Consider the following 12338-nt stretch of genomic DNA (forward strand, 5'->3'; position numbering starts at 1 on the left):
TTTCCCAAATTCTCGGCAGCCGGCTGCCCAGAGCAATTATTACATGATAACGCTATTGGCACACTTACTAACAACTCTCCGCTTCCCGTGATACATGTGGAGATGCAGAGGATTCCTCGGTCTCTAGTAGCAACATGTATCGGACTAACATTCCTTCCTTTCCCAGAAGATCTGCATTCGGACGTGGCCGGCGTCGGTATTGATCAGCATGCAGGGATCAGAATAGATTGTACAATGTGGCTCATCATGTTATTCCCAAGCATGTTGTTCCAATCAACATTTTGCAACCTAATTTGGTTCTGGTCAATAACGGAGTAGCAACTACGGGCGATCTCTTATGCTTATGCTTATGATACTGTCGTAGTCAGCGTTTCTAGCATCGTAGTCGAGAGAGCTTGAGACTTCTTCAAAGCTCACTCCTAAGTTGCCATCGAATACAATATGTAGTGGTGGATGATGACGCACATGCTGAACAAATGGAGTCGGAGCACTGCAGCAGTAAAGAGCGAAATCCCGGACACTTATAAATCAGCGCTTGCTTGGAGCTCGCCCACTGCTCATCGTTGATCATTCGGGCTTTTATACCATGGCGAACGGCGATAAGCACTCCACCACCTGAAGTCTTGTGGCTGTTGAGGGCGTTGGGGTCACAGCGGTAGACATCGTCTGTTGAACCAAACACCTGACGAGACAGAGTATGTTTGTCGAGCCTCGTTTTGGTCAAGGCGATGACAGCGGGGGGATCGAGGGCTTCCATAATGCCAACTGCGGTGCATCGCAATTCGCAGCATGTATTGAACCCCGCCCCGATGGCGCGATACGGACAGCAATCCACCAGGAAAATACAGGACCGGACGACTGCTGAATGCTGGCGACAAGGACTCGACCGTAGCGGGGGGATCGAGGGCTTCCATAGTACCAACTACGTTAGGTCTCAGCATGCAATTAGCATCGACATTTCTTCACAATGGCGGTGTAGCTTGGCATAGTGGTATTACCAATCGTTGCGAAGTCCACGGCAGGGCTGTTGATTGGCCAGGTTGCATTAGCAGGGTAGATGCTTCTTCTGGAGGTGGAGGAAAATTTGTCGGCGGGCACCAAATGTTTTGCGTAGGCTATCCTAAATCTCCCTGAACAGTATACCTTGCGGTAATGTGCCATGGCTCAGTGCTGTATCGCAGTACTTTGAGTAACCTCCAGCTTTGAAGGATATGAAGTTCAAAGTGCTAATGTCTATGCCTTTTTAATAAGCGGAATAACCGTTATCTCCTCGTTGCAATTTAGCTCTTCTGTCGTCATTTTTTGGACAGTATCATTGCTAAAGCCAGGATGAAAGCGGGAAAGATACAACCAGAGCAACGGCGTGGGAAGTGGAACCGTAACAATGTTGCTATTATCGACTAACTTTCGGCCGCCAACAAGAATACTGCTCAGATTGCCTTTGATTCAATCTTTTAATCATTATGCAAAAATATGCACCTGGCTCGTGATTCGAATCCTCAATATCTATGCTCAATTTGTTGAAATATTCGTCAATTCTCTTTGATGAAGCTGTGCTCTGGTGTTCGATAAACTTCATATTGTAAGTAGCGGTTTGTCCACTACTCGGGTTCTTATATAAATTTGCCCAGCGAACCTTTCTTTTCAGGGCGGCCTAGGTGCTTCTACAAGAATTTCGGATTTTCGTACCAAAACAAAAAGGTAAACAAATATAAATTCAACTTTACCGTTTATTCCACCGATCTCCTTCGGTGCGCAGTACACTGCTTCTTTGGTAACTGCTGACGGACTGGCGGGCGGGTTTCTCCGTACGGCCGGGACAACAAACGGCCTAATCTGTTTCTGCTGTTATCATAGCTGACTGCTCCGTCAGCGGTCCTTGTCTATTAGCTAGGGAGGTGAGCAAGGCTCATATGTTGGAACCATATGTTAGAATCACCGGATTCTTTGCTCCCCGTAAAGAGTCCCGGAAGACACCGCAGTGTTCTTGGCTATTAGCTGGGAAGAAGAGGCTCGTCCGGCTTATCCTTCCCAGCGAGGGCGGTTTGGTGCGTCTGGATCCTTTACGGTTAGCCGGGCAAGCGAAAGTTCCTTGGTAATTAGCTTCCCCCGATGGCGATCCAGCATCACAAAACAAACGAGCACGCGATCCACGGACTGGCACTTTCTGATGGGTTTTGTTTTCGTCGTACACGCGCACTTCACTAATGTTCTTGTGGCGGTAAACTATCGCGAAAATTATCGACGACGTCTTCTCTTTGCTGTGGTTCGTCTGATATCTTCCGTCACACAACCAACACCAAAAAAACACATCCCGCATAGCTGTCATCGCCATGGTACAGCCAAAGTCCCTCTAAATATAGGGACTTTGTGATACAGCATAGTCCGCATACTTTTGCAGCGAGAGGAGAGCGGTTACCTGACTAAACCCTATGTTATTAATATACAAATATTCAACAAAAATTACTACACCTATCTACACGAATATAACCGTTCACAAACGAGAAAATGAACAAAAATTTGCAACTAAGTGTGAACGGTACAAAACAGTGGTGAGCATAATGTTGCGTAAACAATACACTCTACGGAGAGAGTGCGCACAAACAGGTATATTTCCACCCAGTGCAAAATTGTTACCCCCACGGGTTACAATATTCCCTTCCTTTTTCGCGTAGATTGAAACAGAAACGTTTAATGTAGCCTTTCATCCCGCACGAATTGCAAATTAAATCACTATGCCGGCGATTAGTTGGCCTCCTTCCCCCATAGACGCACCGCTAGCTGCGACTTCTACTCGGACTACGCGTGTAATTATCGTAGCTGCTAAATTTAACAAAACCATCACGCCTTCCCAATCGTTCCCTGATCGATGCCACTTGAGCATTGTTTTTATTGTGTATCAATCTGGCTCTTGTATCAGCTAACTCACGATATTCTATCATCTTTTCTGGTTTTGCTACTGTTAAGTCGTCCTCATCTAAAAGTCTATATTTTTGTTATACACGCCCATTACCAGTTTGTCGTGCATCGCTGTAAAAAAACTGGGATCCACAAAATTCAGCTTGGATTTTTGATTGCTAGATGTTGTTTATTATGGAGGATTTAACCCTAAGGGTCATTCATTTTCCGAGGAGTTTTACTTCTAAAATGAAATATTCTGCAGACTCGGTATGACCCTGCTCGAAAAATTTATAAGTTTGCATCTTTTTGTTTTCGACCTAATCGTGTCTTGATTTGAATTTGCTGATTATTTCAGAATAAGTTAGTGAACCTAAATTACTCCCCGGATACAAGAGCTACAATTCTCAATAAAAATGCTGACCACTTACTATTATAAATATTGCTTTTTGGTGCTCGGCAGGAATTTTATTAAATTGAAAGAAATACTCTAGTCATTCCATGTAATTTGTTAATGGAGAACCCTTTTCGTAGGGATCCTGCGGCAATACCTCCCACAATAACACTCATCTCGCTAAACCAAGAAAACATAAAAAAACAAATGGAATCCAGCTGAAATTAGTTATCACACCAATACCAAACCAACAACAAAAGGGATTTAAAAAAAAGTAATTGTAATTTACGCCAAATGAATTTCTCCTCGTCGCCACTGAAGTACTTGAATAACACGCGTCTTCATAGCTCAAAGCCAAGAAAACTAATGACATTTATTCTCTTCTCATCAACCGGTATATTCGATCGGCTCTCTAACCGAATTCAGTACTACAACTTTTACGACCAATTATGGAGTCGGCATTAAACCTACAACTTCTCAGAAGAAGGTACAAATGAGAATCACCAACTGGCACATAATAGCTCGTCGACAGAACCGGTGATCAAGGTAATACCAAATGCTTAATGCCTTACAGAGAGAAGCAGAAAGTGAAATCCAAATAAGCAAATCTAAAAAGGAAGCTGTATGATCTACAATAGCAGAACTCATGGAAAACAGTGAAGAGAAGATATATGACTAAAAGCCCAAGATCAAGGAAAAAATGAAATAAGCAAAGCTGGTAAATACCAGCGTCAAGATAAATTATGGAAACAGAAAGGTAAGTTTTCATTACAACCACTAATAACAACAGTGATATTGAATAGGTGCTAGTTTAAACATGTGCTAGTTTAAACTTGGGTCGAGGGGGACGCATTTTTGGTTAGGACAGAAATGCTGATCAGACCCTCTTTACACCAAAAAAATGCAGTACAAGGAAGAATGTGTAATAAATTCCATTTTAGTTTCAGATAGGATTCTGCAAAATACCCTGTCCTTTGGCTCAGTGAGTCAATGCTCTACCGAAGACTATGAAATGGAAACATGTACGACATAAAAAAGATTATTAGTCTATTCAACAACCGCTTGAAGTTACTAAACCTAACAGAGTTAAAAGTACTACATAACATCCAAGGTAGCCAATATATATTTTAATATCCATTTATTTTACTCATATATATATATATATATATATATATATATATATATATATATATATATATATATATATATATATATATATATATATATATATATATATATATATATATATATATATATATATATATATATATATATATATATATATATATATGCATATATATATATATATATATATATATATATATATATATATATATATATATATATATATATATATATATATATATATATATATATATATATATATATATATATATATATATATATATATATATATTTCTCTATATCATTTCAGTATTTTGTTTATCATTGAGGAAGTGAAAACATTGAAATTGAATATATCAACAATATTTTAGCTGACAATAGGTACAACTTCGGGGACTTTTGAGCACACAAAAACAAACAGAGAAACACAAGGTAAAGTACAACGGACGAGAAAAACTAATTCACGAAATCGGGGGATCTAGAAGGAGCTTAATATCAAATAGATATAGAACTAACAAAGAAAACACGTTAAGATAGTCAGATAGAAATAGAACTAACAAAGAAAACACGTTAATTCAGAAGGAAGGACGAATGAGAATCATCAAATGGCCCATGACTGGCAGATCTCGTCGATAGAACCGGTGATTAAGGTAATATTAAATATTTTAATTCCCTCGAATCTTGCAGAAAAAATACAAGAAGTGAAATCCACAAAATAAGGTATATGATAAACAATTGCAGAATTCATGGAAATCAGCGACGAAAAGCTATATAACTACAAGTCCAAAATGAAGGAAAAAGAGAAATTCACATTGATATTTTGAAAGAAGTATCAGCTTAAGCTAAATTATGGAAACGAACAGGTAAGAATGCATGACAATCAATATTAACAATGGGCCCAAATGAATTTATTCACATGCGCCAATGCGTCCTAGTTTGAACTGTAGTTGAGGGGACGGAGATATAAGGATAACATATTCACAACGAACTGCTTTTTTATTATGAAACATGTAATTTTCAGTTTCTCAACCTTTTTGGATAGAGCTACTAATTACAAATTCATATTTGGTTCCACTATCACTGAAACCAAATATCCCATGGAAAATGATATCATATTTTTCTTTATAATAAATAATTGGTCGCCCTGAAAAGGACGGGTTTTACAATAGCGGGTTTAGCGTACAATTTAGGCCTTCTTTTCGGTTTTCTTGGGCAGCAGCACGGCTTGGATGTTTGGCAGAACACCACCCTGAGCAATGGTCACACCGGAGAGCAGTTTGTTCAACTCCTCATCGTTGCGAATGGCCAGTTGCAGATGACGCGGGATGATTCTGGTCTTCTTATTGTCACGGGCAGCGTTTCCTGCCAATTCCAACACTTCAGCAGCCAGGTATTCCATCACAGCCGCCAGATAGACGGGTGCTCCGGCTCCAACACGTTCGGCATAGTTTCCTTTCCTCAGCAGACGATGGATTCGGCCCACAGGGAACTGAAGACCAGCACGATTCGAGCGGGACTTTGCCTTTCCCTTAACTTTGCCTCCTTTACCGCGTCCAGACATTTTCTTTGTTAGATTTTTGTTTCACGTAGCAACTGCGTACTGCAATAGAGTGATACTGATGCCAATTGCCCGGAAAGACACCCGTTTTATACCCGCTGCAATGTTCATCAACTACCGAAGGGTGGAGCTACGAAGGAAATGTAACGAGAAAACATAAAAAAGGACGGATTTCCATTCCACTACGAACGAGTATAAAAGAGACACGGCATACGGTGCGTCATTATCATTTTGTTTGTAGCATCGTAAAAGCATCATACGTCAGTTGGAATGGCACCGAAAACCAGTGGAAAGGCCGCCAAAAAATCCGGCAAGGCGCAGAAGAGTATTGTCAAGGGAGACAAGAAGAAGCGTAAGCAACGCCGGAAGGAAAGTTACGCCATCTACATCTACAAGGTGTTAAAACAAGTCCACCCGGACACTGGAGTCTCTTCAAAAGCCATGAGCATCATGAATAGCTTTGTTAACGATATTTTCGAACGCATTGCTAATGAGGCTTCTCGTCTGGCGCATTACAACAAACGTTCGACAATCACTTCCCGCGAAGTACAAACCGCCGTTCGTTTGCTGCTGCCCGGAGAGTTGGCCAAGCACGCTGTCTCGGAGGGCACCAAAGCCGTCACCAAATACACGAGCTCGAAGTAAATTCTTCTGACCATTGCATTAAAAAACGGCCCTTTTTAGGGCCATCAAAACATTTACGAAGAATCAAATTAAATTTTCTACTTCAAAAATCCAACAGAAAAGCTGAATGCTTTGTTAGAGGATTATTAAGTATTTTTTATTTATTAGGTGGATATTAGATCTATTTTCACTCTATTATGGAGGAACACGCATTATTTTTCCGGTTTCGTTAATCAACGTAACACGGGGCGTGAAAATTGTGAAATATTCTTGTTTGGTCGGAAAAAAATGCGAACATTGGGCCCCTATTTTAGCCTATCCGTTTTGGGCAGTAGGTTGAGCAAAGATGACAGACGCTGCTCAAACCAATAACGTGCGGCTTAAAATGCGCCCAACTCCCTGCCTGTTGTGATGATTAGTATGTGAAGAGTAAATAAAATTGAAATGAAATTACTGTCTATATTACATTACGCAAGCGAATCAGGCAGGGTGTGTGGGAATCAACTTGGACAATCCAAGCTTAAAGCGGAACCCTCCTCACGCATGCACCATCAGCCACACCAATTGCACGTCTAACGCTGCATCGATGGCTTTATTGGTGGTTTAAACCGGAATTTCCTTAACGTTATTGCCCACTATTAGACTAAACTAGCTCGAATTAACTGAATTATAATCCTTCCGCTGTAAGATCGGAGAAGCAGCTGTGCTTTCATTCACTTTGCAAGCCACTGGAAAGTGGTGGGATGTGAGCTCATTGAACGAAACCGATTTAGAGATGTTGGTATTGATGAGGAATGTGTCCAACGTCGACGGATTTCATGCTTGCGTTACATACCTTGCATGGTCTGGAAACTGCACCGTGTACTGACCTAGTCGAGTTTTGATTGCGTTGGTAGCGGCCCCATAGTTCGTACCTGGTGTTGCGAATCCCCCCGATAATGAATTTTGCTTTGCTTGCTGCGATGATAGTTGCGTTCTTGAATTGGGACGCCTTCTCGTTACAGGAGTAGCATTGGCTAGGACAGTAACTACCACCAGTCTTATATTGCCAGTTCCAACACATAGTCCACACATTAGCTATCGAGGAAAATATTCTACTTTTTGGATTGCTCGTCGCAAATTTATTCGTTTTGGATGTGAAGGCAGAGGAAAATCTAGTTTGATTCTTTAGCAAATAGTTGGTGGCCCTGAAAAGGGCCGATTGTTCCGATGCAGCGATTAGATGAATTTACTTGGAGCTAGTATACTTAGTGACAGCCTTGGTGCCTTCCGAGACAGCGTGTTTGGCCAACTCTCCCGGCAGCAGAAGACGAACGGCAGTTTGAATCTCGCGGGAAGTGATCGTAGAGCGCTTGTTGTAATGAGCCAGACGAGAAGCTTCGGATGCAATGCGTTCGAAGATGTCGTTAACAAAGCTGTTCATGATGCTCATGGCCTTCGAGGAAACTCCGGTGTCTGGGTGAACTTGCTTCAACACCTTATAGATGTAGATAGCATAACTCTCCTTGCGCCGTTGCTTACGCTTTTTCTTGTCTCCCTTCACAATGGCCTTCGTTGCCTTGCCAGCTTTTTTGACTGCTTTTCCACTTGCTTTCGGTGCCATTTCGACAATGGTGTTATGCTTTCTGGTGCTTGAAAGAAACTAATGTTGAAGCCATGTATGCTAGTCCTTTTATACTCGCATCGAAAGCATCAGATGCTCGTCCCCTTTTTTATGTTTGTCAAATATTTCTACGTCAGCCCTACCCTTCTGACAAATAACGCACATTGAAACGGGTATATAACGAGGGTCCATCCAGGTACCTAGCATCAGTATAACTCTACTTCAGTTGAAAGTTGCTACTCTATTCGAAAACACATCATGTCTGGACGCGGTAAAGGAGGCAAAGTTAAGGGAAAGGCAAAGTCCCGCTCGAATCGTGCTGGTCTTCAGTTCCCTGTGGGCCGTATCCACCGTCTGTTGAGGAAAGGAAACTATGCCGAACGTGTTGGAGCCGGAGCACCCGTCTATCTGGCGGCTGTGATGGAATACCTCGCTGCTGAAGTGTTGGAATTGGCAGGAAACGCTGCCCGTGACAACAAGAAGACCAGAATCATCCCGCGTCATCTGCAGCTGGCCATTCGCAACGATGAGGAGTTGAACAAACTGCTCTCCGGAGTGACCATTGCTCAGGGCGGTGTTCTGCCAAACATCCAAGCCGTGCTGCTGCCCAAGAAGACCGAAAAGAAGGCTTAAATTGAACGGTGAACCAACTCTTGTACAAAACCGTCCTTTTCAGGACGACCACATATTTGCAATAAGAAAAAATTGAAAATGTTTCCAATGTAGCTAAAATTAGCTAAGACAATTTATAACTCTACAACTATGCGATATGACTGACATGACACGCAGTAGAACATTGTTAAACAAATGATTTTTTTCATGCGCTGTTCAATGCACCATATTGTTGAAAAGCGTAAGTGTTAAACGACTACAAAAATTAATGACAATTTTGAGACAGAATTTTGTGTATCAGAGTAGGAGGTCTGCATAATAAAAATTCATAAACAACCTGAAATGTTAGATGTAAACGATTAAAATTATGCCAAACTCACTGACTGGTTTCGAAATTTTAGAATGGCTTTCAACCCTATGTTTGAATGAGAAAAGCATTCTATTCTTGTGTAAATAAACTTGACAACGAATGGTCGTTTAAACAATAACGCCATGACACCAGCAAAACCCAAACTAGATGTATGCTTAACGGCGTGGGAAGTGGAACCGTAACAATGTTGCTATTATCGACTAACTTTCGGCCGCCAACAAGAATACTGCTCAGATTGCCTTTGATTCAATCTTTTAATCATTATGCAAAAATATGCACCTGGCTCGTGATTCGAATCCTCAATATCTATGCTCAATTTGTTGAAATATTCGTCAATTCTCTTTGATGAAGCTGTGCTCTGGTGTTCGATAAACTTCATATTGTAAGTAGCGGTTTGTCCACTACTCGGGTTCTTATATAAATTTGCCCAGCGAACCTTTCTTTTCAGGGCGGCCTAGGTGCTTCTACAAGAATTTCGGATTTTCGTACCAAAACAAAAAGGTAAACAAATATAAATTCAACTTTACCGTTTATTCCACCGATCTCCTTCGGTGCGCAGTACACTGCTTCTTTGGTAACTGCTGACGGACTGGCGGGCGGGTTTCTCCGTACGGCCGGGACAACAAACGGCCTAATCTGTTTCTGCTGTTATCATAGCTGACTGCTCCGTCAGCGGTCCTTGTCTATTAGCTAGGGAGGTGAGCAAGGCTCATATGTTGGAACCATATGTTAGAATCACCGGATTCTTTGCTCCCCGTAAAGAGTCCCGGAAGACACCGCAGTGTTCTTGGCTATTAGCTGGGAAGAAGAGGCTCGTCCGGCTTATCCTTCCCAGCGAGGGCGGTTTGGTGCGTCTGGATCCTTTACGGTTAGCCGGGCAAGCGAAAGTTCCTTGGTAATTAGCTTCCCCCGATGGCGATCCAGCATCACAAAACAAACGAGCACGCGATCCACGGACTGGCACTTTCTGATGGGTTTTGTTTTCGTCGTACACGCGCACTTCACTAATGTTCTTGTGGCGGTAAACTATCGCGAAAATTATCGACGACGTCTTCTCTTTGCTGTGGTTCGTCTGATATCTTCCGTCACACAACCAACACCAAAAAAACACATCCCGCATAGCTGTCATCGCCATGGTACAGCCAAAGTCCCTCTAAATATAGGGACTTTGTGATACAGCATAGTCCGCATACTTTTGCAGCGAGAGGAGAGCGGTTACCTGACTAAACCCTATGTTATTAATATACAAATATTCAACAAAAATTACTACACCTATCTACACGAATATAACCGTTCACAAACGAGAAAATGAACAAAAATTTGCAACTAAGTGTGAACGGTACAAAACAGTGGTGAGCATAATGTTGCGTAAACAATACACTCTACGGAGAGAGTGCGCACAAACAGGTATATTTCCACCCAGTGCAAAATTGTTACCCCCACGGGTTACAATATTCCCTTCCTTTTTCGCGTAGATTGAAACAGAAACGTTTAATGTGGCCTTTCATCCCGCACGAATTGCAAATTAAATCACTATGCCGGCGATTAGTTGGCCTCCTTCCCCCATAGACGCACCGCTAGCTGCGACTTCTACTCGGACTACGCGTGTAATTATCGTAGCTGCTAAATTTAACAAAACCATCACGCCTTCCCAATCGTTCCCTGATCGATGCCACTTGAGCATTGTTTTTATTGTGTATCAATCTGGCTCTTGTATCAGCTAACTCACGATATTCTATCATCTTTTCTGGTTTTGCTACTGTTAAGTCGTCCTCATCTAAAAGTCTATATTTTTGTTATACACGCCCATTACCAGTTTGTCGTGCATCGCTGTAAAAAAACTGGGATCCACAAAATTCAGCTTGGATTTTTGATTGCTAGATGTTGTTTATTATGGAGGATTTAACCCTAAGGGTCATTCATTTTCCGAGGAGTTTTACTTCTAAAATGAAATATTCTGCAGACTCGGTATGACCCTGCTCGAAAAATTTATAAGTTTGCATCTTTTTGTTTTCGACCTAATCGTGTCTTGATTTGAATTTGCTGATTATTTCAGAATAAGTTAGTGAACCTAAATTACTCCCCGGATACAAGAGCTACAATTCTCAATAAAAATGCTGACCACTTACTATTATAAATATTGCTTTTTGGTGCTCGGCAGGAATTTTATTAAATTGAAAGAAATACTCTAGTCATTCCATGTAATTTGTTAATGGAGAACCCTTTTCGTAGGGATCCTGCGGCAATACCTCCCACAATAACACTCATCTCGCTAAACCAAGAAAACATAAAAAAACAAATGGAATCCAGCTGAAATTAGTTATCACACCAATACCAAACCAACAACAAAAGGGATTTAAAAAAAAGTAATTGTAATTTACGCCAAATGAATTTCTCCTCGTCGCCACTGAAGTACTTGAATAACACGCGTCTTCATAGCTCAAAGCCAAGAAAACTAATGACATTTATTCTCTTCTCATCAACCGGTATATTCGATCGGCTCTCTAACCGAATTCAGTACTACAACTTTTACGACCAATTATGGAGTCGGCATTAAACCTACAACTTCTCAGAAGAAGGTACAAATGAGAATCACCAACTGGCACATAATAGCTCGTCGACAGAACCGGTGATCAAGGTAATACCAAATGCTTAATGCCTTACAGAGAGAAGCAGAAAGTGAAATCCAAATAAGCAAATCTAAAAAGGAAGCTGTATGATCTACAATAGCAGAACTCATGGAAAACAGTGAAGAGAAGATATATGACTAAAAGCCCAAGATCAAGGAAAAAATGAAATAAGCAAAGCTGGTAAATACCAGCGTCAAGATAAATTATGGAAACAGAAAGGTAAGTTTTCATTACAACCACTAATAACAACAGTGATATTGAATAGGTGCTAGTTTAAACATGTGCTAGTTTAAACTTGGGTCGAGGGGGACGCATTTTTGGTTAGGACAGAAATGCTGATCAGACCCTCTTTACACCAAAAAAATGCAGTACAAGGAAGAATGTGTAATAAATTCCATTTTAGTTTCAGATAGGATTCTGCAAAATACCCTGTCCTTTGGCTCAGTGAGTCAATGCTCTACCGAAGACTATGAAATGGAAACATGTACGACATAAAAAAGATTATTAGTCTATTCAACAACCGC

At 41.2% G+C, this 12338-nt stretch overlaps 4 protein-coding genes across 4 annotated transcripts; 2 read left to right on the top strand and 2 right to left on the bottom strand.

The window, feature by feature from the left end:
• Positions 1-5404: 5404 nt before the first annotated feature.
• Positions 5405-6022, bottom strand: LOC131676417 (histone H2A). Its single transcript, XM_058955485.1, has one exon. The coding sequence runs from the start codon at positions 5976-5978 to the stop codon at positions 5604-5606; it is 375 nt and encodes a 124-aa protein (XP_058811468.1). The 5' UTR covers positions 5979-6022; the 3' UTR covers positions 5405-5603.
• Positions 6023-6226: 204 nt separating this feature from the next.
• On the top strand, positions 6227-6620 carry LOC131676418 (histone H2B). Its single transcript, XM_058955486.1, has one exon. It carries the CDS (start codon positions 6246-6248, stop codon positions 6618-6620), a length of 375 nt encoding a protein of 124 aa, XP_058811469.1. The 5' UTR covers positions 6227-6245.
• Positions 6621-7808: 1188 nt separating this feature from the next.
• On the bottom strand, positions 7809-8218 carry LOC131676419 (histone H2B-like). The gene has a single exon (XM_058955487.1). The coding sequence runs from the start codon at positions 8200-8202 to the stop codon at positions 7828-7830; it is 375 nt and encodes a 124-aa protein (XP_058811470.1). The 5' UTR covers positions 8203-8218; the 3' UTR covers positions 7809-7827.
• Positions 8219-8244: 26 nt separating this feature from the next.
• Positions 8245-8880, top strand: LOC131676102 (histone H2A-like). The gene is made up of 2 exons (XM_058955228.1): positions 8245-8257; positions 8429-8880. The coding sequence occupies exons 1-2, from the start codon at positions 8245-8247 to the stop codon at positions 8833-8835; spliced, it is 420 nt and encodes a 139-aa protein (XP_058811211.1). The 3' UTR covers positions 8836-8880.
• The last annotated feature ends 3458 nt before the right edge of the window (positions 8881-12338 follow it).

Source organism: Topomyia yanbarensis, chromosome 1 (assembly GCF_030247195.1).
Source record: "Topomyia yanbarensis strain Yona2022 chromosome 1, ASM3024719v1, whole genome shotgun sequence".
NCBI lineage: Eukaryota > Metazoa > Arthropoda > Insecta > Diptera > Culicidae > Topomyia > Topomyia yanbarensis.